At 42.0% G+C, this 26,962-nt stretch overlaps 1 protein-coding gene across 1 annotated transcript in view; it reads left to right on the forward strand.

Moving 5' to 3' along the window:
- Nucleotides 1-9: 9 nt before the first annotated feature.
- The window catches only part of TERB1 (telomere repeat binding bouquet formation protein 1), a 45,875-nt gene continuing 18,922 nt past the window's right edge, over nucleotides 10-26,962 (forward strand). The window contains exons 1-12 of the mRNA XM_074968786.1: nucleotides 10-111; nucleotides 3,536-3,600; nucleotides 7,212-7,322; nucleotides 7,591-7,719; nucleotides 8,864-8,995; nucleotides 9,662-9,722; nucleotides 9,813-9,928; nucleotides 10,086-10,208; nucleotides 19,532-19,684; nucleotides 20,452-20,583; nucleotides 22,314-22,439; nucleotides 25,267-25,430. Of these exons, the coding sequence (XP_074824887.1) occupies nucleotides 3,567-3,600; nucleotides 7,212-7,322; nucleotides 7,591-7,719; nucleotides 8,864-8,995; nucleotides 9,662-9,722; nucleotides 9,813-9,928; nucleotides 10,086-10,208; nucleotides 19,532-19,684; nucleotides 20,452-20,583; nucleotides 22,314-22,439; nucleotides 25,267-25,430 (1,281 nt within the window). The 5' untranslated portion in view covers nucleotides 10-111; nucleotides 3,536-3,566. The remainder of the gene's footprint in view (nucleotides 112-3,535; nucleotides 3,601-7,211; nucleotides 7,323-7,590; nucleotides 7,720-8,863; nucleotides 8,996-9,661; nucleotides 9,723-9,812; nucleotides 9,929-10,085; nucleotides 10,209-19,531; nucleotides 19,685-20,451; nucleotides 20,584-22,313; nucleotides 22,440-25,266; nucleotides 25,431-26,962) is intronic.

Genomic DNA, 26,962 nt, shown 5'->3' on the forward strand with positions numbered 1-26,962 from the left:
AGAGACCGGCGGGTCCCTCCCACCAGGCGCGGGGCTGAGGCGCCCTGCAGGAGCGAGCGTTCCTCGCCGCGCCGCACGGGGGTCTCCCGCGGAGCGACAGGGCTGGGGCTGGTATGTCTCTGACTGAAAAGTGACTGCTTTCTCCCGCCTTCCGTGAGGTGACTGAAGCCCGCCCCGCAGGGAGGGAGGGGCCCTGCCCTGCCTTTGGACAGGTCTGCCGCAGGCGCGCGCCGTGCAGCTGCACGAGCATCGGCTCTGAGAGGCGGCTCGCGACAGTCGTCGCCGTACGCGGTGCCGCGCTCAGGGCCAGGGCCCGGCCCCTTCAGTCCACCTAGGCTGGTTCAGAGGGCGGGAACAGGCAACCCCCTGCAGCTTGTGGGCGCTGGTGCCAGTGCCGGCAGGGCAGAGCTGCTAATCGGGTGACTGGCCTATGTCCACACTGCGCCGCTGGCCTGGGCTAAGGGCTGTTTGTGGTGTGTAGATGTTCGCGCTCCTGCCGCAGCCTTGAGCTCTAGGACCCTGTGAGGTGGGAGGGTCACAGAGCTCAATGCAAAGTCTATACCGCAGTGAAACAGCCCATGAACGCCGGCCAGCTGACATGGGCCACCCATGGGTGTCAAACTGCAGTGTACCGGTACCCTTGGAGCCTCGTGCCAGCTAGGACAAGCCCCCTCCCCCACAGCAGTAACTTTGGGAAGGGGCAAAGGGGTCATTCCGCCCTTTGGCCTGTTACCGGAGAGGTGGGGCCAGTGTGCCTGGCTCTAGGGCCTGCTGCCCAGAGTGCTGCTCCCCCTGTCTTCCACCCACACACTGACTCTGGGAAGGTGATGGTGCCCTAGAGTCCCCATTGCCTGAGCAGACACAGAAAAAGTCAACCAAAATTATTAGGGGTGTGAGTAGAGATTAATAAGACTGGGATTTTTCACCTTGAAAAAGAGATGACTAAGGGGGGATATGATAGAGGTCTATAAAATCATGACTGGTTTAGAGAAAGAAAATAAGGAAGTGTTATGAGAAGGAGGAAAGAGAAGAACTAGGGGGTCTCCAAATGAAATTAATAAACAGCAGGTTTAAAAGAAACAAAACGAAGTATTTCTTCACACAATGCATACTCTACCAGAGAATGTTGTGAAGGCCAAGACTATAACAGGGTTCAAAAAAGAACTAGATAAGTTCATGAGGATAGGACCATTAATGGCTATTAGCCAGAATGGACAGGAATGCAAAACCATGCTCTGAAGTGTCTCTAGCCTTTGTTTGCCAGAAGCTGGGAATGGGCAACGGGGTGGATCATCTGATTACCTGTTCTGTTCATTCCTCTGAAGCACTGGCGTTGGCCATTGTCAGAAGACAAGATACTGGACTAGATGGACCATTGTTCTAGCCCAGTATGGCTGTTCTTATGTTCATGCAGGCCTTTTGATTGTACAGGGACAGGGGTCCCCTGAAAGCTCAAGCAACCTCTGAGTAATCATGGCATCTCAGCAGAATGGGTGGGGGAAAGCACTTGAGTTGCAGCCTGATCTCTGTCTAGTGTGGGACTTTAAAAGCCCTAACGTCTGTTTGGGGTGGGGTAGAGTGGACCAATAGTTTGTGTTTTTGGTGTCTGATTCCTGCAATTAATTGTCCGTCCCGTCCCGTCCCCCCCACACACATTGAAATCATTAACATATGAGAGTCATTGTGGGGGGTGGGGGGGAAGAGATGGAATGAACACTTAGGTGGCAGACTAGGGGATAAGAAATGACCATCCTGAGTGTTGTAAGTTCACCAAGTTGTTACCAATGAATGATAAACACTCTGGTATATTTGGAAATATAAAGATCCTCAGCTGCTATAAACTGTCATGATTTCAATGAAGCTGTGATAGTTTACACCAGCTGAGAATCTATCCCTAGGATTTTAAAAACTTACAGTTTTTAAAAAGGGCTTAATTAGCAGCCAGAGAGAATTTTGGATTTTTCCTTTCTATTTGGTGTTACAGCATAATGATGGAGTCACACAGCTCATATGAGAGCCTGAATCCGGGCATTGAGTGTCTGGAATGTTCTCATCCACTTTGAAAAGCATGATCTCATTTTTGTAGGTACATTTCTTAATATTATAAGCCAAGTGTTTCCTTATTGCTGTACAAAAATACAAATAGGCCTGTATTTGAGAAAATATTATTTGGGTTGGATATCTGTAGCTGACGGAGAAGAGAGAACGTTTTCGTCTTCTATCTTATATCAAACTTATAGGCTTCACAGAAGTTCTCTGCTGAAGCAGAGCCTGGTGACTTACTCATCTTGGCTCTGGTCTGTGATACTATAATGAAGCAGATCTATTGATCCATAACAATGGGAGGTTTATAAAATGATATTTTATGTACATCTCTCTCAAAAAAGTCCATTTAAAAAATATTCAAGTAGAATCTGATCTTAAAAGTATTCAAAACTAGCAATGCACATTAGAAAAAAATCATGTTTGTAATCATAAATTTAAAAAAAATTACTTCAGCTGAACTGAAAATGATACTTGAAGCTCCAAGGTGAGAGAGGTCAGTCCTTCGCTAAATAAATAAATAAATAAATGGGAGGCTGATCTAGTATTCTGTCAGCCTCGCAATGTGGCCTCTGTGGGAAGCAGAGGGAGACTGGGAGGCTACAGAGTTTTCTGTCATTGGCGGAGGATCAGGAGAGAGAGAATGTGTGTGTGTGTTTAATAGTAAAAATAGAATGAGAATGGAAGAAGAGTCCTTCCTGCTTAAAAAACTCAACCTCTCCTTCTCAAGTGATTTGTGTGATTGACAGATTTGAGGGGACTGGGAAGGTCCTTGTACGTGAACCATTCTGTGAAGTAGTGAGGAAATGAGGGAAAGGGAAGATAAATAATTCTTAGTGAAGGCAAGAACTGTCCTCTTTTATGATAGCACTGTGATATTTCTCAAAGGCACTACTCTGGTGACACTAAGTAGCCATCATAAAAGCGGGGAAGTGGTGTGGCGGGGGGTCGAGCACCCACCGGTGCTGGGAAAAGTTGGCACCTATGCTCATTAGTGGTAGCAGCAGGAGCTAGAAGGTCATAGATTTCCTTGGAAAACTTGAACTACTAATTTTTTATTGGCCAGTAGTTCAATATCATCAGCAAGCAGTTGAAATAAGTTGGCAGCCAGATGTAGGGGGAGAAAGTGTGGCAGATTTTTTGAGATAAATAACACAATCAAGATTAAAAATGTGTGAGGTTGGGAGTTTTTATCTTTACATACATCACAATGATACAACCAAATTACTTTGTCTACAAAATGAAATTGGATAAAAACCCTTATAATTGCAGTAGTGTATTACCTTATAATGATACCTTTCCAAAGGGAATCTTTCTCATTCATGATCACACTGATTTGGGTTTATGTCATATGGCATGCAGTTTAAAAATCAAATAACCAGAAGAGGAGGGAGGATGTTGTAAGGAAGTTGGCATGATGGACTTATACTGTGTGTACGCTTTTTGTGAACATTGCTGATCTGAACTGTTGAGAGAGTGCCTTTTCTTACAGTTGCAGGGTAAGAATAGGAATACAATTGAAAATGGAAAATATAGAAGTACAGAACACACAATGTGGTAAGATCTCTTGAATCACTTGTCATATCTGAATCTGTTTTTCACTGTTTTACCAGACTCTGATGGTAGCTGGGCTACCATGGGGATGGGTGATTGTTGGATGAATTTGCTTGTGCCTTGTGTGACAGACCCAGAACAGTGGGGTACAGGAGTCTGGTAGAAGGCAAATACGCTGACCACTGGATGGATAGTTTTCTGTTCCCTGAGTGACCAGAGCAGGGGCTGTGCTAGAGCAATCAGGAACCTGCTAGAACCAATTAAGACAGGCAAACTAATTAAGACCAATTAAGAACATACTAGAATCAATTATGGCAGGCAGGCTAATCAGGACACCTGGTTTAAAAAGGACCTCCCATCAGTTAGTGGAGCATGTGGAAGGAGCAGGGAGTGAGGAGGACTGAGGAGTACAAGCGTGATCAGGCTTCAAGAGGAAGATCCTGTGGTGAGGACAAAGAAGGTGCTGGGGGAGGCCATGGGGAAGTAGTCCAGGGAGTTGTAGCTGTAGCTGTCACGCAGCTGTTACAGGAGATGTAGATAGCTGCTATCCACGGCCCTGGGCTGGAACCCGGTATAGAGGGTGGGCCCAGGTTCCCCCCATTCCTCCAACTCCTGATTAGACACAGGAGGAGTTGACCTGGTCTGTGAGCGACACCAGAAGGGAAAGTCTAATTTGGAAAGGCATCTGGCCTGTCCCCGACCCACTACATGGGATAACAGAGACTGTGAAGATTGTTCTCCATTTTCCCCCATGCTGGCCAGTGATGAGGTTAGCTGAGTGTGCGGCAGGTTTGAGCCTGTAGCAGAAGTGGCCAAACTGATGGCTGCCGTGAATCTCTGAGATGAGCAAATCCGCCAAAAATCGCAGGACCCACCAAGATAGAGGAGGAACTTTGTCACACTTGTTACTATATTCATATATTTGGATTATATGTTGTGATGAAGATACTAGACAAAGCTAATAGCATAATTTCAGACACTAAATGCTCTCAATATGAGATTGTTTTTGATAATTATTGTTTCCACATTTATCTCTATTTTCATTTAATAATTTGTATTCCTTTGAAATCACCAAAGCATTGTGAGTTTTAAGAGAAATTCAGTAGCTACTATTAACAGAAGTGGTAAAATAATTATTAATAAAGTCACCTTGGTAGCACACTCTAGACCCTAAGGGCCAGATTTTCAAGTGTATTTAGGCATCTAAAGATGCAGATATGTGCTTAGTGGAATTTTTGAAAGTACCTAGGCATTTAACTCTTATGGGAGTTACATGTGTAGGCACATTTGAAAATCCCACTAGGCACCTATCTGCATCTTTAAGTACCTAAATCTGACCATATCTTCTCAACAGTTCATCTGTCCTTAGGATGTGGTCCAACTCCAGTGCTAGTTGGATTAGTCTCTTAATTATTGAGATTATGTCCTGGTTGGTGGTGAGTGTCCTAAATTCCAGTTGTCTTCAGCAAGAGTAAGGGCACGCAGGATTGAGCCCTAAAATAGAATTTGCTATACCAAACACCCAGCTTCTCCTCATTTGTCCTTGAAGTTTTTATTTATACAGTACATTGTCATGATCAAGATTTTTAAACCCAGTATTTGATGTAATTTATAATTATCTAATGGGGAAAGTCCTCTAAATTCTGTTCTTTGAAAGTCCTACAGTGATGGGCATGTGGTGACAGGGACAGGCAGAGGATGCTGCTGGGGGTCCCTAGTCACAAACTTGCATGTAGGCAGAGTGACTGGTTTGATTAAAATGATGCTGAGATAAAGAAACACCTGACATCCATGTATGCTCTTCACGTGTTATGGATAAACGATGATAACTCATCTATTAAAAAGTTGTCTTATTCATGTACAAAGTGCAGTGTGCAAGCTAAGCTTCACCACAGGGAAAAATAGCTGATGGAAAATGAAAGCTGAGCAGCCTCAATCAGCGGCAGATCAAAAAACTTCAAATTTTTTTTGATTAGCTGAAGGCCATGTATGGCCTGCAATCTAACGGTACCGTCCCTATCTGGAATGCAGATGAGTCAATGCTGCTGACTTACTGTGGACAAATTCTGAAAAGATAAGCTGAACACTTTTTAATAAGGTTCTGAACTTCCCATGTACCACATCAGCATCAGCTGCTGATGGTCTTGAATAACTTCCAATTCATGACCAACTTGCAATTCCACTGAACATATCTGAAGTATGAAAAGCTGTCAAGCAAATATCAAATGACAAAGCAACAGGTCCAGATGGTTCCTGCAGAGATCTTCAAATGTGAGGGCCATGATTTGTCAGGAAGCTCACTGGCCTCTACTACCTGTTTTTGGAACAGGAAACTGTGCCACAGGAACTTAAAGATGCCAGTATTCACCTTTTATCAAAGCAAGGCATTGTTATAACCATCGTGGGATCTAGTTCCTTGCCACTGCAAGAAAGATACTCACCTGAGTCATGCTAAACTGGCTGATTATCAACTTGCAGAAAAGATATTGCCTGAAATCCAATGTTGCATCTGTCCTGGGTGTGATACTTCAGACGGAATCTTTCTACTCTGGCAAATTCAGGAGAAATGTCATGAGCAGAATCAAGACCTATATATAGGTTTTGTTGATCTTACTAAGGCCTTTGACTCTGTAAATTAAGATGGCCAGTGCACAGTTCTCCACAAGTTTTGATTGCTCTGATAAGTTTGTTGACATTACATTTTTTTCATGCAGGTTTGTGTTCTTGACCAAGGCTGCTTCTCAGCTCCTTATGTTGATACCAGTGGAGTAAAACAAGGCTGTTTTTTTTGCTCTGACATTATTTAGCATCACATTTGCAGCTGTTTTAATAGACACATTCAGCGACATTTGTTATAGCATTTATATGCAGTACCATATTGATAGAGGTGTCTTTAATCTTCTTCTCCTGCATTCAAATACAAAAGTTATGAAAACTGTTGTTCATGAATTACAGTTCACTAATGGTTGTGTTTTATTGGCCCCATAACCTCAGGGACATTCAGTTGCTCACTGACTGCTTTGCGCATGCAGCAAAATGTTTTGGCTTAACAATGAGCCTAAAGAAGACAGAAATCATGGTTCAGTCTCAACCAGGAAGTATTGCAACTACTTCAGTTGTATTCTTTGATGTACCTGTCAATGTCATTGACAAATTTCCTACCTAGGCAGTGTTGTTTCACAAGATGCTGTGATTGATGACGACGATATTATGAAGTACATTGGGACAGCCAGTAACGCCTTCAGAAAACTTCAACATCATCTCGGGAATGAACGAGATGTCAGACTGCAAACATTTTGACTGGGGCATAACTTTGTTACTAATGGCGATAAGGTTAATATGAAAAGGGGATTGTTCCATTAACAAATAAAATAATCATCTAGTAACAAAAACTACTCAGACACATTTTTTGGGCTGTGCATAACATTTATTGCTAGGTGGGAAACAAAAAAGATTCAGCTTCAGATTGTTCTTTTTTTCTCTTCAAAATAGAAGATGGTGCCATATTTTTATGACAGTCTTAACATAAAAATTAATCGTCAATTTTAAAAGGTGCATTCAAAAGAAAACATATTTCCTGTAAAATTATTCTAAAACTGTTTTTTTCCTCACAGAGATGAAGACAGATCTGAATTTATTGCTTGAATGTCTTAAATACCAAATGGACAGCCCTGCTTCTCAAAAAGAGGCCTTGGTCACTATTTATTCAATCTGCCAACAAAACAGTAAGAAGTATTCTACCATGACATTTTGACTGGGGTATTTGTTATTTCCTATCGGATATTTGAATAGGGTAATAGTAGAATTTTTTTTCATAGTATATATTAAACATTGTCACTTTTTAAAATAATCTCTAGGAGACATAAGACTCTGTAGAGGTATAAAATCTTGGAAACGTTATGTATTTCATACTGCTCTGATTGTTTTTGGATTCCCAAATTAGTATCTAACATAAATTTCCCTTTTTGTTCATTGTGTCTGCATATGCAACAGGTGAAGCAAGTGATTATTTCCGAGAGATTGGTGGTTTAATGTTTGTAAATGACCTTGCAAAGTCAAGTGTGCACTGCATAGTAAAGGAAGCAGCCTTATTTACATTAGCAGTTGTAATGGAGAGTAATGGTAAAGTATAATTTTATTTATTTTTCCATGTTCTATATCACTGCACTTTATTGTTCCTGAAAACTTAAGATTTCCTCCTCTGCCTGTATTTATCATATCAATCAATGGTTTAATGTCATTTTAGATATATTTGTTTATCAAGTTACAACAGATACCAGCCTGACAAATGGGACCAGATTCTTGACTCTGCTGTTCCATACTTGCTCCATTCTGAAAGCTCAAAGGGGCCATAAAGCCAGCTTAAATGGCCATCTGAGAACTCCTCTGGTTTGGCGGAATCCCTTGGGGTGGAGTGGCTGGCGCTACATCACCAGCCTCACTTATAGGCTCTGATGTAGAGGGCATGGGTGGGCAAAAGCAGGGTGGTACACTTCTTCAGTCCCCCACTGGCATGATGGTCTGAGGTTGCTCAGTATCATGCCTGTGGCCAGGATGCCTCAGGACTGGCTCCAGGATCAGGAAGCAGCAAATAGCTCTTTTGCAGCCCTCTTCCCTCAGATGTGCCCAGCACATGTTGGTCACAACTGAGGATCTAGGCAAAGACCTGCAGGTTACATTATCAAGTTACATTGAAAGTTACTGACAAGTGGATTTGAGAATTGACCCTGCAGAGTGAGTCTGGAAGCTACACTCTACCTAGTAACTGTTTAAACTATTGCTAGGTAAGATGAATTTCTAATGTGCTGTGTCTTGAAATAGATATCCCAGAACTTCTGAAGTAATGCATGCCATGAGGAGGGAAATTAGACTGGGAGCTTTAAAGTAGACCTGATACTTTGTTCCATAAAATGACCCAATTATGGTTAGTGTCTGTATCACCTTGTTGATTGGGAGAAAAGTTGCTGTCAGTTACATTTATGGAAGGGTCAAAACACTTTTCAGCCTGGCTCTGATATGTTGTTTGGGGGAAGGGAGGAGAGGAAATTTGCCTTACAAATAGGTAATGGTATGAAATATTTACATTTTAATATCTGATTCAGTCCTGAAAATTGTTTTTCTCTTGACAGCCTTTCAGTATAGGTCAGTCTGTATATTTTAGACAGAATCTTTTTATGAGTCTGTAATTTGTAGACTTTATTGCCTAAATAAATAGAAGTTGGAAATGGCTTAATAGGAATTGATATAATTCATTTTCTGGTTTCAGTTTACTGTCAACAAACTTTGTGTACATCTGAATTGTTTGAAGACCTCATTTTCTTCTTAACTAATAAGAATTCTAGTGTGAATTTGAAACGAATGTCTGTTTATGTTATATTAGTACTTGTTTCAAATAACAGTAAGTATTTTGCATTCACTTGTAAAAATACCATTAAATTATTAATACTGTGTAACTCATATTAAAACACACTGCTGGTTGTCAGCCCATACTATTTATCATGACTTCAGGATTTCATTAATATTTTGTAAGATTAGTATATAAAGATTAATTGTGACATGGATTACTGTTAGGTGATCTCAAAATCAATTACAAGTAGATCAAACATTAGAAGAGGTTTCTGGGTTTTTTTAAATGTTGAAAGTACTTTATCTTATTTGTGTAAGAAACATACGTGTAGTTTTTAACAATGTAATGCAAAATGCGGGTTTCTCATACTTTGTAGAGAAATTGAGACATAACATTTTATCATTATTAATTATTATTTGTGTTACAGTAGCACCCAGAGGGCCCCATACTTCTGGGCTCTGTACAAACATATGGTTTAAAACACAAAGTAACAATTAATTTAGAAGTTCTTGTAGTTTATAAAAATTGAAGAACATTGTTAGCACTTTTTGGTGCTATCAAGTTAAGGATGCAAGTACCTAACACGTTGTTTATTTGTACATGGCATACTAAGGGAGCTGAAGTAAAACTGAACTATTTAAATGGCATTTAAAGAATTAATACTTTGTTTAAAATTATGTATTGTCTCTCCCAATACTGGCATATGGTCATTTATAGAGAGTGGGCAAACTCACATCAGAGAAACAGGCTGCATTGGTGTTCTGCTACAATTATTCAGGTAAATAAATAGTTTCTGTTAAGATATAAAGTAACAGACTACTTAGGTCCTAAGTCATCTTTGCCATTATGTTTGCCTTTTTCTTAACAGAACAACTCTTTCAATATCTGAGATGAATCTGTCAGATGAAAATATTAATCAGTATTATCAGCTGTGGTCTTCAGTCTGCAGTACTCTGTGTGCATGTGTTAATAATCCTCAAAATGGTAACTATTAGTAAATAATTGTATAACATTAAGATGATAGTAAACGTAAAAAGAACACTTAAAAAATGACATCTGACTTCCATTTTCTAGTGTGTCTATAAACGTAACTATATATTACATTTAGATTTTTGTTGTTGTTTGTTTTACATCTTTACAGAAGACAATCAAAACACTTGCTGTTCAGTTTTTCCACATGCAAAAGACTGGCTCCAAAGTTGCATAAAGCCTGAGATAGTTCGTCCTATTTGTTCATTTGTTGGACTTACAGTTGCTAATAATTGTAAGTACATGACATCCTGTCAACAATTTAGATTTCATGGAACTATGTTTCATTGGAAACTATAATGAAATTTTAAATTTCTTCCTCTTTCCCTACCTCCCCAGATTCATTCACCGATCTTCTACCTTCTTTGCAGAAGGCAGGGATCAGCTGCCTCTGTGTCATTGTCCCTTCTCCTTCAAACCTCACAGAGGACACTTTCAGGTCCAGGGTCTGCACTGGGCGAAGAGGTAGGGTGAGCAAGGGGCAGGAGTAGGCATTTATATCATCCCCCTACTAGTCTCATAGGGATTCCTAGGAAAAAATAATGTAGGCTCTGGTAGATCAGCTCCAGTGGAGCCATTCTGCTGGAGTGGGGATGTAGGGTGCTGGGGGCCAGCTAATCATGAATCATTTTGCTTAGAGGTATCCAGCTTGTGAGAGAGTGTGTGTGTGTGTGTCTCTTATGAAACCTCTCTGGAATTTTCAGTAAGATGGCTGCTGTAAGTAGTAATCTTAGAAATACCAACTGTAATTTTAAAACTTTGCATTGAAGAAATTATTGCTCTAGACTCTATTTAGTCATTTTCCTCAAAGAGTGCAGCATAGGTGTAAAAATGCTACCAGAGCAGTGTAGTAGTGTTTTACATCCACTTTGTGCTGGATAAGTGACTAAACAAGGTGCAGGGCAACAAAGAATCGGGCTTTTTGTTTTCAAATATAGTTCAGTTTAAACATGGTGAGAAATATTTCTCATTTATATTGCTTTCCTGAGGTAAATGGATGCAGTTTTCTTTTAAAAGCACCTTTGCCTTGGGTGAGTCTTTCTGTAAGGATTCTGTCCTTTTTTTGTCTCTTGCCACCACTTGGTTATGCCATAAGAGAACGTGGCATCAGAACAAACATCACAGATACTTTTACAGTCCCCAGTCCATTATGATATTTTTTTCAGTGAATTTCCAAAATGCTTTTCTGTTGAGCTAATCAATTATTTTACTGTTAAATAGAAGTTAGGTAAGATAGGTAAAGAGTTTCTTTTGAATCGTATAAGATGTATAAAAGCTGATGGTACGCTGGCTGTATCCGCTAGCAGTTTTGTCACACCATCCTTCTCTATTTCAGTGCATTCCTTTAGTCTCTGTCCAGCAGACTCCTAAGTGTCCTACTTTGGAACAGTCTTTCCTATCTGTATCTATTGCCTGTGTGGCCACATTTCCTTTCTTTGATACATTAGGCACTACATGGCCTGTCATAATATTCATTAATGTGTTGTGAGCTCCAGATATTTCCTTCTTTTTTTACCTACTGCCAGTGATTTATTAGTGTTGGGTTCTAATAAGGAAGTGGATACTATACTCTAAGACAAGGTGGAGACTCTAATGTTTGGTGTCACGATCAACAGACCTCAAGTTCTTGGTGTTTTGGCATCTTTGCTGCATAAAAAAAATTACCAGGGGAACTGGGACTTTTTTTAGGTCTTTATTTAAAGCCCATTTTTTTCCTTTCAGGTGTTTTTTGTCCATAGTTTATAAGCATATTTATCTAGTGACTTGTAACTTTCTCAGAGAAAGAGGAAAAGCAACCAACGAACTTCTGGGCAGCCAGAGACATCTCCCTTGTTCCTTTAAGGTGGACATAAAGAAAATACTTGAAAAAGATTTTTAAAATTGTATTGTAATTAACACAATAATTATATTAATTATACTCTGCTGACTTAAATTTTTCCCCCAATTTCAAATTAATACAGTTTACTTCACTTTTTATTCTAAAAATATTGGCTAGTGTTTCTGTGTTTTATTAAAGAATTGAAAAGTTTCATCCCAGAAGTGGCTGCATTTCCATAATGGACAAATTAATATTTATTCCATGTGGAAAAAAAAAAACCTGACGACATCATAGCAGTTTTGTGAAGCCTTAAATGCTGTTTGTAAAGTGCTGTGTAAATGCAAAGTATTATTAAGCCCAGTCAGAGCAGAGGTGATGATAGAATTTGGGAATTTTGGACTTCCAGCCTGATGATCGTTCCTCAGAGGGCACTGTCTCTTTCTGAGAAATTCTGGTGCAGGATCCAATAGTATTTGCAATGTTTGTTAGATTTTTTAAAGACTTTTGAGCTTAGTTTAAGCATAGTGCATCTCTATGTCCTCATTATTTTAATTTACTTTAGAGGGAGCATAAAAACAATTACATCTACTGCACATGCCGGAACAATGGAACCTAACAAAATGCTTCTATACATACATAAAATCCTTTCAACAGCCATAAGTTCAAAAATACTGAGCGAACTTCCTTCAAACTGAGCTCGCTACTTACATTTTAATAATGTCTACAAAATAATCCAAGTTTGAACAAGTGCAGCTGTACCTGAGGTATCCATGCACAGAATTTCTGATCAGAACACATGGGAGAAATGTGTGTGGCTTTTTTGTTTTTAAACACATTGCTGGGATTCCCAGAGAGTCTCTTCCATTCCATTCTCAAAAACTCAGTTCAACTCTGGAATTTGTCACTTTAATTTGGTATACAGCAACACTATGCCTAACATGCCCAGGCTCAAATGCAGGCACACTCGCTCTCTCAGCATTATGTGCTTCATGATTGACTTGGTTACTTTTCAGGAACCAATCCCTGTACAGCATGCTCTGTGAATGTGTTGTTCATGTATAAACTGATACCTACATTCCTGGTTTATCTTGTCCATTGTCCCTAGTACCAGGGTGTTCCTGCTTATCTTAGCTAGACTGACTGCAGACTAATGCTTGTTACACCCTTATATACAACTTAATCTTCCATTCACCTTCCCAATCATTGCCCGGGAGACATGAGGTCTTATTTATGTCAAGTTACTCATGTCAAGTTAGGCCTACACACATGCAAAAACAGAAAGCTGACTGAAGAAATTTTGCTAAAACTTTCCAAAAGAAATTTGTCTTTTGACTGAGACCAAACAGGAAAAACTTAATCTCAAAAAGAATGAGTTCTTCTCTGAGTGCTGGTTCCTCTGGGTACTCATTGTGACTGTCCATGAACTCCATAAGCCTGAGGCTGGAAGATTCGTCACTAGCAGCATCCATTGATCTGCGCCTGTGCCCTGCCCTTCCTCGTGCCATGCTCCGAGAGAATAAGGGGCAGCACAGACTGACCATCTCTTTATTTCCTTTCTGCCACTCATTGTCTGAGACGGAACTCCGGCAATGTCTACTGCTTTACAGTATTCCTGCCTATTTTTTCCAGGTTTTTTGTACCTAGTTCCTATTTAACTAGTTAATTTTAGAGTATACTTAGTGTTTGGGGTTAGAGTTTTCTCCCCTTCTCCCTTCACCTTCACTGTCTGGGGCATCTATTATGCCCAAAATTCCTGGTTTTAAGTCCTGTGTGGCCTGTCCCCTTGTCTTCCCAGCTAATGACTCACATACACTCCCCCCGCCCCCCCACCTCTATTGCTTTGCAGAGTCACATATTTTAAGTGTGAGATTTGTTGTTGTTTCCCAGCTCGTGCATGACAATCTCATGAATTTCGACTTGGGAGACATCTAAATGGAGCTCTCCATGAGGCCACAGCCTAATACAGGGAAATCTGACCTCTCTGTATATCGGCAAGATCCACTTTCTTTTGCCCTTCCAAACCTGGTGCTTCACTGTTCTGGCTCATTAGATCCTAGCGCTAAAGACTCTGATAGGCATGGATGTAATCAAGATAAAACACTTCTGTGGAAAGCAGGAGAGCTTAGTGTCTCCTTCCTCTGCTAAATCAGGCACTATGTGTGGGTCTGGAGCTTCTAGACAAGATGATAGCCTGGCACTGTCGACACTGAAAGCCAGGGTTGTCCAAAAACAGTCACCTGTGTAAGAGGCAGGCCCCACTCCCAATGAAAGAAAGGAGAGAGCAGTCACCAACAGTACCATTGGCTCAGCACTTTAAGAGGAAAAGGGATTTACCGGTACCATCATTTACTGCCTGCACCATTAGATCCGCCTGTGCTCAGAAATTCTTCTTGCTCTCCAGCTGGTCTAGGCTATACTGTTCTTGAGCACCTAGTGGTCTACACCAACCCAGAATCACCACTACTTTCTGATCCAGTGATCTCCTATACTGACAGTATGTTACTCACAGGTTCCTTCCACCAGCCATGGAATTGGCTACCAGTGTCAACAACACATTGTTCCTTGATCCCATCTACTAGCTGTTCTGGAATCACAAGACATGTGGTAAGGGGTCCAGAGCTTTATTGGCTTCCACTCACCCTTGTAAGACATACTATTGCACCAGGGGTACCCTTGCTAGTGGGTTCCACTTTCATATCCTTACAACCATATCCACCTCCATTCCAATACACAACACGCTCTTTTAGGAGCTTGGGACTCTTATTTTAGACCTCCCATCTCCAGGAAATCAGAGCAGGAGTGTGTTCAGACATCTAGAGAAGAGCCTTAGTCCCCTCAGGAGCTCTATGAGGAGAAAGAACCACCTGCTTAGCCAGTACATCCCTATCCATCTGCAACGCTTTCTTCACCTTCACTGCCAAATAATTATAAACAATTTCAGGAATTTCCTGAGGAATATTGCAGAAGCTTTACAGACACCCTCCAGACTCCAGGCCCTGGCAGGGTGGCACTTCCCATCAGTGAGGCCATTCTGGAACTAGCCAAGGATGTTTGGCACACTCCAGCCACCTGTGCCTCAACTCTAAAAAGAGCAGATAAAAGATGCTGTGTTCCACCTAAAGGGGTGGAATTTTTGTTTTCCCACCTTATCCCTAATTCATTAGTAGTACAGCCTGTTACCAGGCACAACAGGCTGCACCAGCCTTGGTCTACTCCCTCCAATAAGAATGCTAAAGCTGGACCTTCTTGGGAGAAATTTTTCTTCTGATAGCCTACAATTCTAGATAACGAATTATCAGACTCTGATTTTGAAATATGACTTTATTGATTACAATAAGCTCTCTCAGCTCTCTAACAAGTTTCCTCCGGAGCTCAGACCTCAGTTCCAAGCTATCTTGGATGAAGGGAAGCTCATAGCATGGTTGTCCCTTCAAGCATTGCTGGGAGCAGCTGACACTTCCTTTTGTTCTATGACTACTTTGGTAGTCATGAGCCAGGCTTCCTGGTTTCATTCCTCGGGGTTTCCTAAGAAAGTCCAAGCAGAAGACCTCCTTTCAACAGAACTGTCCTGTTCAGTGAAAAAACAGACAAATCACTGCACAGTCTTAAGGAATCCCAAGCTACCCTCTGCTCCCTAGGGATTTACACCCCTGTCCTTGGAGAAAGTACTCCACCTCCTTATAGGCAGCATCTTGATACCTCAGCCCTTTTATCATCAACAGGTTTGCAAACCACTCAGGAAATGCCAGAGGGTTCACTGTAGCAGACAGAATGCCCCACCATTGTTTGTTCCTCACCCGCGGCACCCCACCAAAAAAGTCATTTTGACGTAAATTTTGAAAGCCGTTAGCCAGTCTCCTCACAACCAGACACCCCTACACCCTTTGGTGGTTGCCTGCTGCGCTTCTTCCCTATGTGTCAACATCTCTCTTTGGACAGATGGTCCTGGAGACTATCTCCAAGGCCTTCACAATAAGAGTTCCTGACCATCCATTCATCCATACCCCCTTCTTTGTCTTTTTCAGGGGGCCCTTTTACAAGAGGTTTCTCAGACAGAAAGTGGACTGCCTTCTACAATTAGAAGCCTTAGAGCCCATGCCTCAACACAAGGGGAAGAGTTTGTATTCTGGGTGCTTCCTCATTCCCAACAACAAGATCTTAGACAAATTAATGTCTTCATACCCCATTTGAGATTCAGGATGACCACTCTGGCCTCTGTAATCCCCTTGTGACACTTTGGGGTTCAACCCAGGCCAGTAAGGGGTTATGTCACCACCTGCCCTGCAACTCTGGGTGCCTTATGTGCTGTGTTGCTGTGGTTTGCAGTCCTGACACCAAGAGCCAACATACAAATATGCAAGTCACGCCCTGCTTTCCACCAGCCAGGATGACCCTCCCAGTCCCGAATTTCCCACAAACCATCTGCCCAGTAGTGTCCAGTCCTCTCACTGAACAATTACAAAAGTTAGGAAGTTTGCTGCTCCCTTAAAGAGATGGTACCAAGCAGTTTATTACCTTAACTGGGGTTAACAAATGCTCTGTTTTAATCAAAGCACTGAATTGGTTTACTGCAAAGTAAAACAAGCTTATTAAACAAAAAGTCATAGGTTTAAGTGATACCAAGTATAAGGAATAAAGATAGAAAGTTACAAGTAAACAAAAGTAAAAAATACACATCCAAGACTAAAACCTGATTTAACAAACTAGTCTCTTGTTCAAAGAAGTGTTTCTCACCAAGTCTCTTTTCCAGATGACTGACCAGACTCTGTGGCCAGGATCTTTCACAGAGCTCAAAGTTCTCAGTTCCTTTGTCTCCACAGGTGAAGGATAACTTAGGGATTCTCTCCCCTTCTTTTTACAGTCTAGTAAACCTTTGAAAAGTAAGCCCACATGAAGTTCCTTTCTCCTGCTGGGTATAGACACTATACTGTCTGGTGTAGACACCATGCTGGTTCCTCCCCTGCTGTGATTTTTACAATGCACATGATCTCTTCCTGCAACCTCTGATACAAATCAATAGCTCATTGAATTTGCCCAGACCTGGTTTGAGGTGTTGGCCTCCTTTCTTTTTCTGAAGAAAACCTGTTTATTAACTCCACCAACATACCTGGTTTAAACATATACTGGAAATATGTGATTAAAATATCTGTAAAGATCTTTCTGGGTTTACTGTACATACATCACAGAAGAATATTAATGATTGGTGTGTTGTTAGTTTTCCACTGATATATTACATGCCACCTTCTGGGTTAATATGACAACAGTGCCACCTGGCATTGGAGTTCTCTTAGGGACACATCCCTACATCAGAGAAGGTTAAAGGTCTGGAGAAACAAGTATCGACCCTGCGTTGCATAAGAGAAACTGAAGATTTCCTGGACAGACGTCAGGATATGCTTTTACGGACACAATGTTCTGAAGATTCAGAGCAGGCTGCGCAGCGGGGACAGGAGGACGATGAAGAAATCTGGCAGCATGTGACCTCCAGAAGAAGAAAGGGGAGCGTCCACATACCAGCAACGCAGATACAGGTAAGCAACCGTTTTCATGTTCTCTCCAAAGGTACTAATGCGGAGAGTGGACTAGGTGATACATCTGAGGGAAGGGAACAGAAGGAGACTCCGCCGATTGGAAGGCATGAGATACACTGTCCTAGGGATGGGGGTTCCATGACCACCGCTCCCAAGAGAAGGAGGCGGGTGGTGGTGGTCAGGGACTCTCTCCTCAGGGGGACTGAGTCATCTATCTGCTGCCCCGACTGGGAAAACCGAGAAGTCTGCTGCTTGCCAGGAGCTAGGATTCACGATGTGATGGAGAGACTGCCAAGACTCATCAAGCCCTCAGATCGCTACCCCTTCCTGCTTCTCCACATGGGCACCAATGATACTGCCAAGAATGACCTTGAGCGGATCACTGCAGACTACGTGGCTCTGGGAAGAAGGATAAAGGAGTTTGAGGCGCAAGTGGTGTTCTCATATCTGACTGCGTTATGAACAAAGAGAAACCCCTCCTTCTCAGGATGTTAGGGCCCACTCTACTGGAGCACACACTATCTTTGTAAATTCTCTCCAAAATATACCTCTCGTAGAAATCTGTAGAAATGGTAAACTGGAGCTCATTGCACACCTTTACCAGCCACTATGCCTTGGTCCAGGCTTCTTCAGCTGCTGCATCCTTTGTCACAACAGTCCTTCAATCAGTAGGACAGCATGGGTCCCTCGCACTCTCCATCTCCTCAATGGTTTCTGCTTGTGAATGACTCACAGCGAATACCCATAGGAACCAACACTCAAAGAAGAAAGAAAGGTTACTTACGTTATGTAACTGGAGTTCTTCAAGATGTGTGGCACCTATGGGTATTCATAACCAACCTCCCTTCCCCTCTGCTCAGATCCTCATATGATTCAAAGAAGAGTAGGAACTGGAGATGTGGTCGGTCTACACTGCTCCTTATGTTTTCAGTTTACATCATGGTACAGGGCGCAGGTGCGGACCAACAGACACTGCTAGTGAAGAGTCTCCCAGTTTCAGGCGTATGGATGCACCTACAGTGAATGCCCACAGGGACCACACATCTTGAAGAACTCAAGTTATTATAAGGTAAATAAACTTCCTTTTATGAAAGTTAAGAAGAACTGAGACAGCGAGTTTGGAATGGAAGCTGCATGTCAACTCTGACCATAATAGTTGCTACTGTTCCCAGAATAAGGCCATGTCTACTCTCTACATGGGCTGTGCAGTGACATGGCTATGTCACCATAACTCTGGAGGTTTTCCATCACTGTAGGAACTTCACTTTCCTGAGCAATGGTAGCTAGGTTGACAGAAGCCACCTTCCATTGACCTCACTGTTTCTACACCAAGGTTAGGTTGGCATAGTTATGGCGCTCAGGGTTATGGATTTTTCACATCCCTGAGCACTGTAGCTATGTCAGTCTAAGTTTAGATGTAGACCAGGCCCGAGTAATCTGTCCTCAGCCTGCAGGCAGATTGCTTGGCTGAAAATGCCGTCTGCAGGCTGGAAAATTGGTTGCTGCCTCTCTACTCCCCTTTTGAGGAAATTCTGGATCAGTGGGTCTATGTAAATGCAAGTCCAAAATGCCCTCTCTATTGCCTACCCTAATAGCCCTTTCTGTGCTTGCCTGTTTAGGAGTAGTGAGCAGCCCCTTCCACAGTCCCCTGAATACCAGTGGTGCAACTTGTCCATCAGCATCCCTTTCATCATTGCAAAACAACATACAGTTTAAGTGACTTAGAGGGCTTTGTGTGGTTCCTTTGCACATGGTGACATTTACTTTAAGGGCTAGATTCTGTATCTTTACTCATGTCAAGTAGTACCTTACTCCACAAATAGTCCCATTAGCTTCAAGTTAGTAAAATCTGTAAAATTCTTTGGGAGTCATTTTGATTAAAGGCATTTTCCAAATGTTCATTGTTATTACAACACAGAAAATAATGGCTATAACTAAATGAAATCAAGCAGAACACAAGTACATTGTTTACATGTGTATATTATGTTTGTATATTTTCTATAATTCTTATGAAAAATACATTTCTAAATTTGCCATCTCTCCTATATTTCCAATTTCAATTACATTGTATTGACGGAATTGGAATTGCATTAGATGGCAGGAAAATTAGTGTACACACACAACAAATCATTACCATGTTGCTTTATTAGTATTGTTTTAGTTAAGAGATATAAATGTAACTCAGTATTTATTCTTTTTTTCCTTAAGCACGCGTACAGGAATACTTTGTTTCTGTTGGTGGATTAGACATATTAGCTGAAGTACTTATCAAGCTGGTCCGTGATTCATCTAGAAGTTACTCAAGCGCAAAACTTGCAGTAGTGGTAACAAAAACTCTAGATGCTTGCATTGCTGATAACTGTGAGTGAATGGACCCCAAACATTTTTATATATATGGTATTTCTAGAAATAAATTAGTAGGGCTAGATTTTAGAAGAAAAGTATGTAGATGGACATGAAATGACAAGTAAGTGTACATATATTGCACATGTGCAAAATACAGTTTTACGTGTCAGAATTCCCTAAACACTCACCAACTGAAATTAGAAGGAGTGAAGAAAATGCACCTGCACCTGTTGGGATTTGCAGAGACATGGGGGTGTGACTAACAGCTTGATTTTTAGCACATAGATACACAAATAAATGTAGGTGCCCCAAAGTCTTTGGAGAAGCTTGACGACTTTAGAGGAAGTGTCTCCAGTTGTTCTATGGGGAGGATCTTATGGCTGATAAACCTAAGAGTTAGATCTTCATGTCCTGTCCAACTGCAGTGAGTTCTCTATGTGCTGAATCTGGTAAAGGATTTGGGGAACCTTTCCAGGGGTCTGCACCCCAGTGTACTGCAGAGCCCTGATTTATCAGGGCTTCTTCCGCACCAGGATTTGGGGGATGGGACAGTGTTGGGGCTGAGAAAGAGCATTTACAGGACTGGACCACCGAAAGGAGAGGATTCTGACTTCAAATGTTGGAGAGAGGGAGTGAAAGCAGGGGGAAAATGGGGGCAATCTCAAGGCTTCTTTGGGGATATGGAGGACACCCTGAAAAGGAAAATGTATTTTTGTTGCATTGTGTTGTGTACTTACTGTTACAGTTTAATTAGTCTCTTTTAAATTATTTTATACTAATAGCTGCCGTTGGTGATGTCCTGGTAAAGTATCACATCGTGTCTAAGCTCCTGAGGTTGCTGACTTATGGTACTCTGGATTCAGGAGAAAAAATTAGTATTATTCTTACAATTGGGCATTGCACAGAAGGTTGTGGTAAGATTCTGATTTCTTTTATGAATTTTGATTTGTGGCTTTAGCCACTTCAATGCCACACTCCTCAGCAGTTTTCATTAAAATACTATGCTTCAAAGCAAAGTTCTTCCACATAATTTAATTCAATGTTAAAACTCAAAGAAAATGTTTAGTTTTCTGTAGTGTTCTATCTTTGGTTTTGAAGAGCTGTTATCTCCATACAACATACAGTATCTTCAGGATTAAAAGAAAGTAGAGTCTCATGAGGAGCCCTCAAAGGACCAAATCCTGTTCACCTCATTCACATAAGGTGAAATTCACTTTGTCCAGAGGGCCAGAACAAGACATCTGCATTACATAAGTTCCACTTTAAGCCCTATTTTAATTGCTCCAGTAGTACTTGGTGCATAGGTGTTGTGCTGACCCTTTGCACAGGAATAAATTTCACCTATAAAAAAAAATTACTGAATTTAATAGCATTGTTTTGGAAGTAAGAACAGGATTTTGTCTGAAATGCTTTTGCCTGACATCTTAGTGTCAGTTTGTTGTCCAAAGTAAAGTTGCCCAATTCAGACTGTCAATTGGTTCCCTGTGGCAATGAAAGCAAACTGCGTGGATAGTTGCTAGATACTGACCATTGTTTGTTTATATTGTTCGCTTTTCTCTCACGAGCACTTTGGAATCTGTCAAACAGAATATCTTGTAAAGCCCTAATCCTGCTTCCTTTGAAGTAAGTGGTAGTTTGACAGTTTTGACAGGAGATGGATTGGGCTGTAAAGGAACTAATTGAATCAAAGGAGGGGTTTGCTCCTTGGAAAATATATTGCAAATATAAATTTGATGATCTTGTAGAATATAAGAGAATTTTTATTTTAATATGTTATTGTTTGTAGAGTTAAGGATTTTTTGGAAAGAAAATAAAAGAGCCAATATAATTAGAGAGTTTAAGATCCTGTCTGAACTATAAAAATGTTTTTGCAAATGTTAGCATAGGTTTAGAAAAACACAATTTTAGACAATTACAAGAATTATGCATGCGGTGACTGTTCTTTTCTTGCCTAGGGAAGAACTGATTATATAGGCTCGGTTTACAATTTTTTTTTTGTACTAGTGTACCTAAATTTCAAACTGGAGTAAGCCAGACAATTGTAAATCATAGTTTACACTATGCATATGTACGTGAGAGGTTTGCACTAGTGCAGTTACCTTAGTGCAAAAAACAAACAAACCAAAAAATCAAAATAACCAACAACCCTAATGAAAAATAAGGCCCTAGTCAACAACTGAAATTCACTTGGGTCCCATTTAATAAATATACAGGTTTTTTACTAACTTAAACTCTAGTTTTTCTTTTAAATGCAGACTTTTAATTATGGATAGTTATGTATTTTTCACTTGAATTTGCAATATTTACTTTTTAGCTGAATCAATCCGTATTGGATTTGCTTATACTACTACTGAAATTGTAGAAGTGACTGTTTCATACAGTAAGTTAGAAGTTATGAATCGTCCCTAATTGCTTCCTAAACTGGACAAAAAATAAATAAAACAATTCACATAAAGTAGTTCATGCATTATACGGAAATTACCCAGATATGATTTAATGAATTTGGCTCATGATAAAAAGAAACATTTTGCTGAATTTTACTTAAAGTTCTTTATACTGTCTTCTAAAGATAATGTAAGGAAACTGGTAACCACGGTACAAGTTAGAAACTGATTTATTTTCCTTTAATGCTAATCTTCTTTAGAAGAAAATCAGTATGATCTGCTTCAGAACAATGGCCTTCCACTTATGATTCAGTTATTAACAGAGTCTCAGGATGAAGAAGTAAACAAAGCTGCTACTTTTGTGCTGCAAAATTGCAAGCAAATCAGTAAGCTTATTGTTGTTTTAAAAAAAAAATGAAATTCATTGTTCTCAGTATTTAAGATTTGTAATCTTCAAAATAATTGTAACCCTAGCAGGTTGGTGATGGAGTGCACTTCAGTAACCCTTGTTTTCCTTGGGAATAGTTGTATATTTACAACCATAGAATGGCTATAACATTTAGGGGGTGAAAGTAAAGTTGCAGAGTTTCAGGTGAATGCATAATCTGTGAACAAAAGGCTGATTCCCTTTAAATTATAGGGTTGCCAACTTTCTAATTGCACAAAACCGAACACCCTTGCCCCCCTGCCTCACCCCTTCTTTGAGGTCCTGCCCCTGCTCAGTCGATCCCCCCTCCTTCCATCGCTTGCTCTCCCCCACCCTCACTCACTCGCTCCTTTTCACTGGGCTGGAGCAGGGGGTTGGGGTGCAGAGAGGGTGAGGGCTCCAGCTAGGGGTGAGGGCTCGGGGTGAGGCCAGAAATGAGGGGTTCAGGGTGTGGGAGGGGGTTCTGGGCTGGGGTATGGGGTTGGGGTGCAGGAGGGGTTGAGGGCTCTGGCTGGCGGTGCAGGCTCCAGGATGGGGCCAGAAATGAGGGGTTCAGGGTGTGAGAGGGGGCTCTGGGTTGGGGCAGGGGTGAGTATTCTGGCTGGGAGGTGTGGGCTCTAGGGTGGGGCCAGGGATGAAGGGTTTGGGGTGCAGGAGGGGCTCCAGGCTGAGGCAGGGGATTGGGCTGTGGGAGGAGGTATGGGCTCTGGGCTGGGGGTGTGGGCTCTGGGGTAAGGCCAGAAATGAGGGGTTCAGGGTGTGGGAGGGGGTTCTGGGTTGGGACAGGAAGTTGGGGTGCAGGAGAGGGCTCCAGCTAGGGTTGCAGGCTCTGGGGTGGGGCCAGAGATGAGTGGTTTGGGGTGCAGGAGGGGGCTTAGGGCTGGGGCTGAGGGGTTTGGAGGGTGGGGGTGAGGGCTGGGGTAGGGTGTTGGGGTGAGGGCTCTGGGAGGGAGTTTGGGTACGGGAGGGGGGGTCAGGACTGGAGTGTGGGTTCCAGGAGGGAGTTTGGGTGTAAGAGGGGGGCTCAGGGCTGGGGCAGGGGTGCAGGCTCTGGGAGGGAGTTTGAGTGTTGGAGAGGACTCCAGGCAGGGGCAGGGGGTTGGGATGTGGGAGGGGGCTCAGGGTGCAGGCTCCAGGAGGGAGTTTGGGTGCAGGAGGGGGCTCAGAACTGGGGGTTGGAGTGTGGGGTGTGGGCTCCGGGAGGGAGTTGGGGTGCAAGAGGGCTGGGGCAGGGGGTTGGGTTGGGGTGTGGGCACCTCTGGGCGGCGCTTACATCAGGCAGCTCCTGGGAAGCGGCAACATGTCCTCCGGCTCCTAGGCAGAGGTGCAGCTGCCTCTGCCCGCAGGTACCGCCCTCGCAGCTCCCATTAATCACAGTTTCCGTCCCATGGAAGCTGCAGAGCTGGCTTTCAGGGCAGGGGCAGCACGCAGAGCCCTCATGGCTGCCCCTGCGCCTAGGAGCCGGAGGGACATACCAGACACTTCCCAAGAGCCGCGCGGAGCTGCATAGGGAGCCAGCCAGCCCCACGCCAACCGGACTTAATGGACTGGTCAGCACTGCTAAGTAAAGCCACCAGAATCCCTTTTCGACCAGGTGTTCCAGGCGAAAACCAGACACCTGGCAACCGTATTAAATTAGCTCTGCAAGGGTAGCCTGGTCCTCACTCCAACCTGTGATATTGTCTTTAGAAACAGAATTGGTTTTTAGCAGTAAGTGGAGTCCTTTATAGGTCAATTAATTTGTAGACAACTCCACCAACCATTTAGGTGCTGATTCTTTCTACTGCTTATATTAGGTAAAAATAATAGAATTGACAGTTATGGCAAGATATTATACTCTTTTCAATGTGTTCTGTGGCTGAGGTTTGTTTGTTTGTTGTTTTTATAAATGAGATATGGTCAAGCATTTTTTCAGTGCCATGATCTGAATGCAACAGGTTCATTAGAAAACTCTGTTTTATCTTTCATTTACTTATAAAAATATATTTGTAACATTCAGTTCTAACACGTAAACCAGTTTTTATAAGCCCAGTATCTATGTGCAACTCTATGCCTTTATTTGTGCACACAATTATTGTGATTATGTGTGCAATTTGGGTAATAGTTGGTACTTAACTGCATAACTATCTATCCAGACTACTGCAGTACCGCATATTCATATACGGGTGCATAGTTGCGAGCACATTTTTGCTTGTAGGACTTGGGACACTTACAAACAAACTAACAAAAAAAAACCTTGACTTATAGTGTATTTCCTACTGAATTTCCATTTTTTGGTGGACAGTGATAAAATATTACAATCAAACCTTAACGTATGGCCTGATCGTGATAAGAACTGGGAGGCTACAGCTCTCATTGAACTTCAGATCAGGTCAATGGTAAAGTTGTTTTTCAAGGAACAACTTCTACAGAAGCAAGCTTTACTAAAACTGCAACTCAGTATGGCCCCAATTCAGCAAAGTGCAGAAGCACATGCCTACTTTCAAGCACATGAGCAGTTCCAATGGCTTCAGTGAGACTACTTACATGTTTAAATATCTTGATGAACTGGGACCAATAGCTTTCAAAATGCAAACTGCAATTATATACATTGAAGCTATATGAAATGTTCATTCTACTTCATTATACCCATATTTACTACAAACAGGTTGTAATATATATTGTAACTGAACAGTGAATTTGGGATTTTTATTTTTTAAATGTTTAAGCTATTAAAAATATAAAAATGTTTTTCAGTATACTATTCAGAAAGACCACATTTTTATTTTATTTTCTGCTTTACAAAGCTGAGAAATTGTCTCTGAAAATAAATGAATATTCATTAAATCTGAATGATGCAGAACAGTTGAAAATGGATCTACAGATTAAAGAGAGGAATCTAGAGGACTATTGGAAGAAAATAAAAGAAATTTTACACAGAATAGAACTTCTTGAAAAAGAGCATGATGAGGTTGGCACGTTTATTCAAAATATGGTAAACCTAAGCAAATCTCTCAAAAGAAAGCTTTTTCCTCAAGAGTTTAGGGAGAAGTAGGAGGAAAGAGATTAGATAATCTCAGTGAACTATAAAAGTGGGATGTCCAATTATGTCCTGCAACTCTTCATTTTGGCATTACTATATATTATGATAAGATAGAGATGAGGGGAGGCACTCAGAGAACGGAATGAATACAAGGTTGAGATCTTAGTTTTAGTGCATTGCAAGAAACAGTACAAAATATATTATATTGTAGAAAATCCAGTTCTGTAGTACTTAGTATGCAGTTAATCCAGGTTGAACAGTGAGGCAGAAAAAGAATACCCACATTTTTGTAAGTGTCTGTAACCGGTTGTGTTCACCACCGCAGTGCCTCCTGCTGGTCACTCCCGGAATTAGCTCTGTCCTAGCTGCGGAGCACCCTCTGCGGGTGGTGTCCCGTCCATTGCTTGCTCGGCTGTGCTGTCTGGGACCTGCGTTGCTCCCTGGCTTGTGGCATCCTCTTCTGGACGCAGCTCTCTGGCTGTGCCCCTGCTCTTCCAGGGCGGGTATCAGCAGTCCTCAGTCTGCACCTGCTTTCGTGGCCACCTGTCACCTCAAAGTCTAGTCACTTGCCTCAGGTATAAGGCACAGTCCATTGGCCATGCTCCTCCATAGTAAAGTGCGCTGTAAGAGGGGAGGGGAAAACCCAGGCCTGCCTGCTACTCTGGGTCCCGATCCAGGGACCCTCTAGCGGCAGTCTCCCACTGCCTTCCTTCAATCCCCTCTTCTCCCTGTGTACCCTGGGCCACTTCCCCTTGGCCCATGCACCTTTTTGGCTCTTTTTGTCAGGGGCTGCCGCCTGGCAGGTGATAGGCCAGAGTGCTCGCTCTGCTCCCCTGGGCCTGCCCAGCACTGCTCTAGCCTGGGTGCTCTGTCTGCAGGGAGCAAGTCCTTCTCCCTTGCTTGTCAGGAAGAGACTGCTGTCTCCTCTGCTTTGCAGCCTTTATATAGGGCCCAGTCTGGCCCTGATTGGCTGCCCTTCTCTGGTTGGCCAGGTTCTGCACAGGCTCCCACCAGCCTGCATTAGCCCCTCCTCTGCCAAAGTGGGGCAACTGCCCCACTATACTGTGCATATGTATTTTGAACCTACCATTTCCACATTTGTGTGTGAAATGCCTGTGCAGTCATAATAACTTCATGCACAAATGTGTACTCCAAATATCTAGCTCTAAAATGTAAACTCTTAAGCCTTCTTATGCTAGGACTCTGTTTATATCTTGTTTGAATTGATAGACCCAGGTAACTTTCATGGTTTATTGAAAAGTAATAGTCTATATGTATTTCAAATTAATTAAAATGTGTCTTATGTTTAAAGGATATATGCAGCAACTTTCAAACTGTGGAAACAGTACATAGCCATCAAAAGCAGTATCCAGCTAAAAAAAAGCTATATACTATCTGTAACATAAGGAAACAAATCAGATAAAAAAGCCTTGTAATCAACCCTGTGATAGAAATGGAGA

This window comes from Natator depressus, chromosome 12 (assembly GCF_965152275.1).
Source record: "Natator depressus isolate rNatDep1 chromosome 12, rNatDep2.hap1, whole genome shotgun sequence".
Lineage (NCBI taxonomy): Eukaryota > Metazoa > Chordata > Testudines > Cheloniidae > Natator > Natator depressus.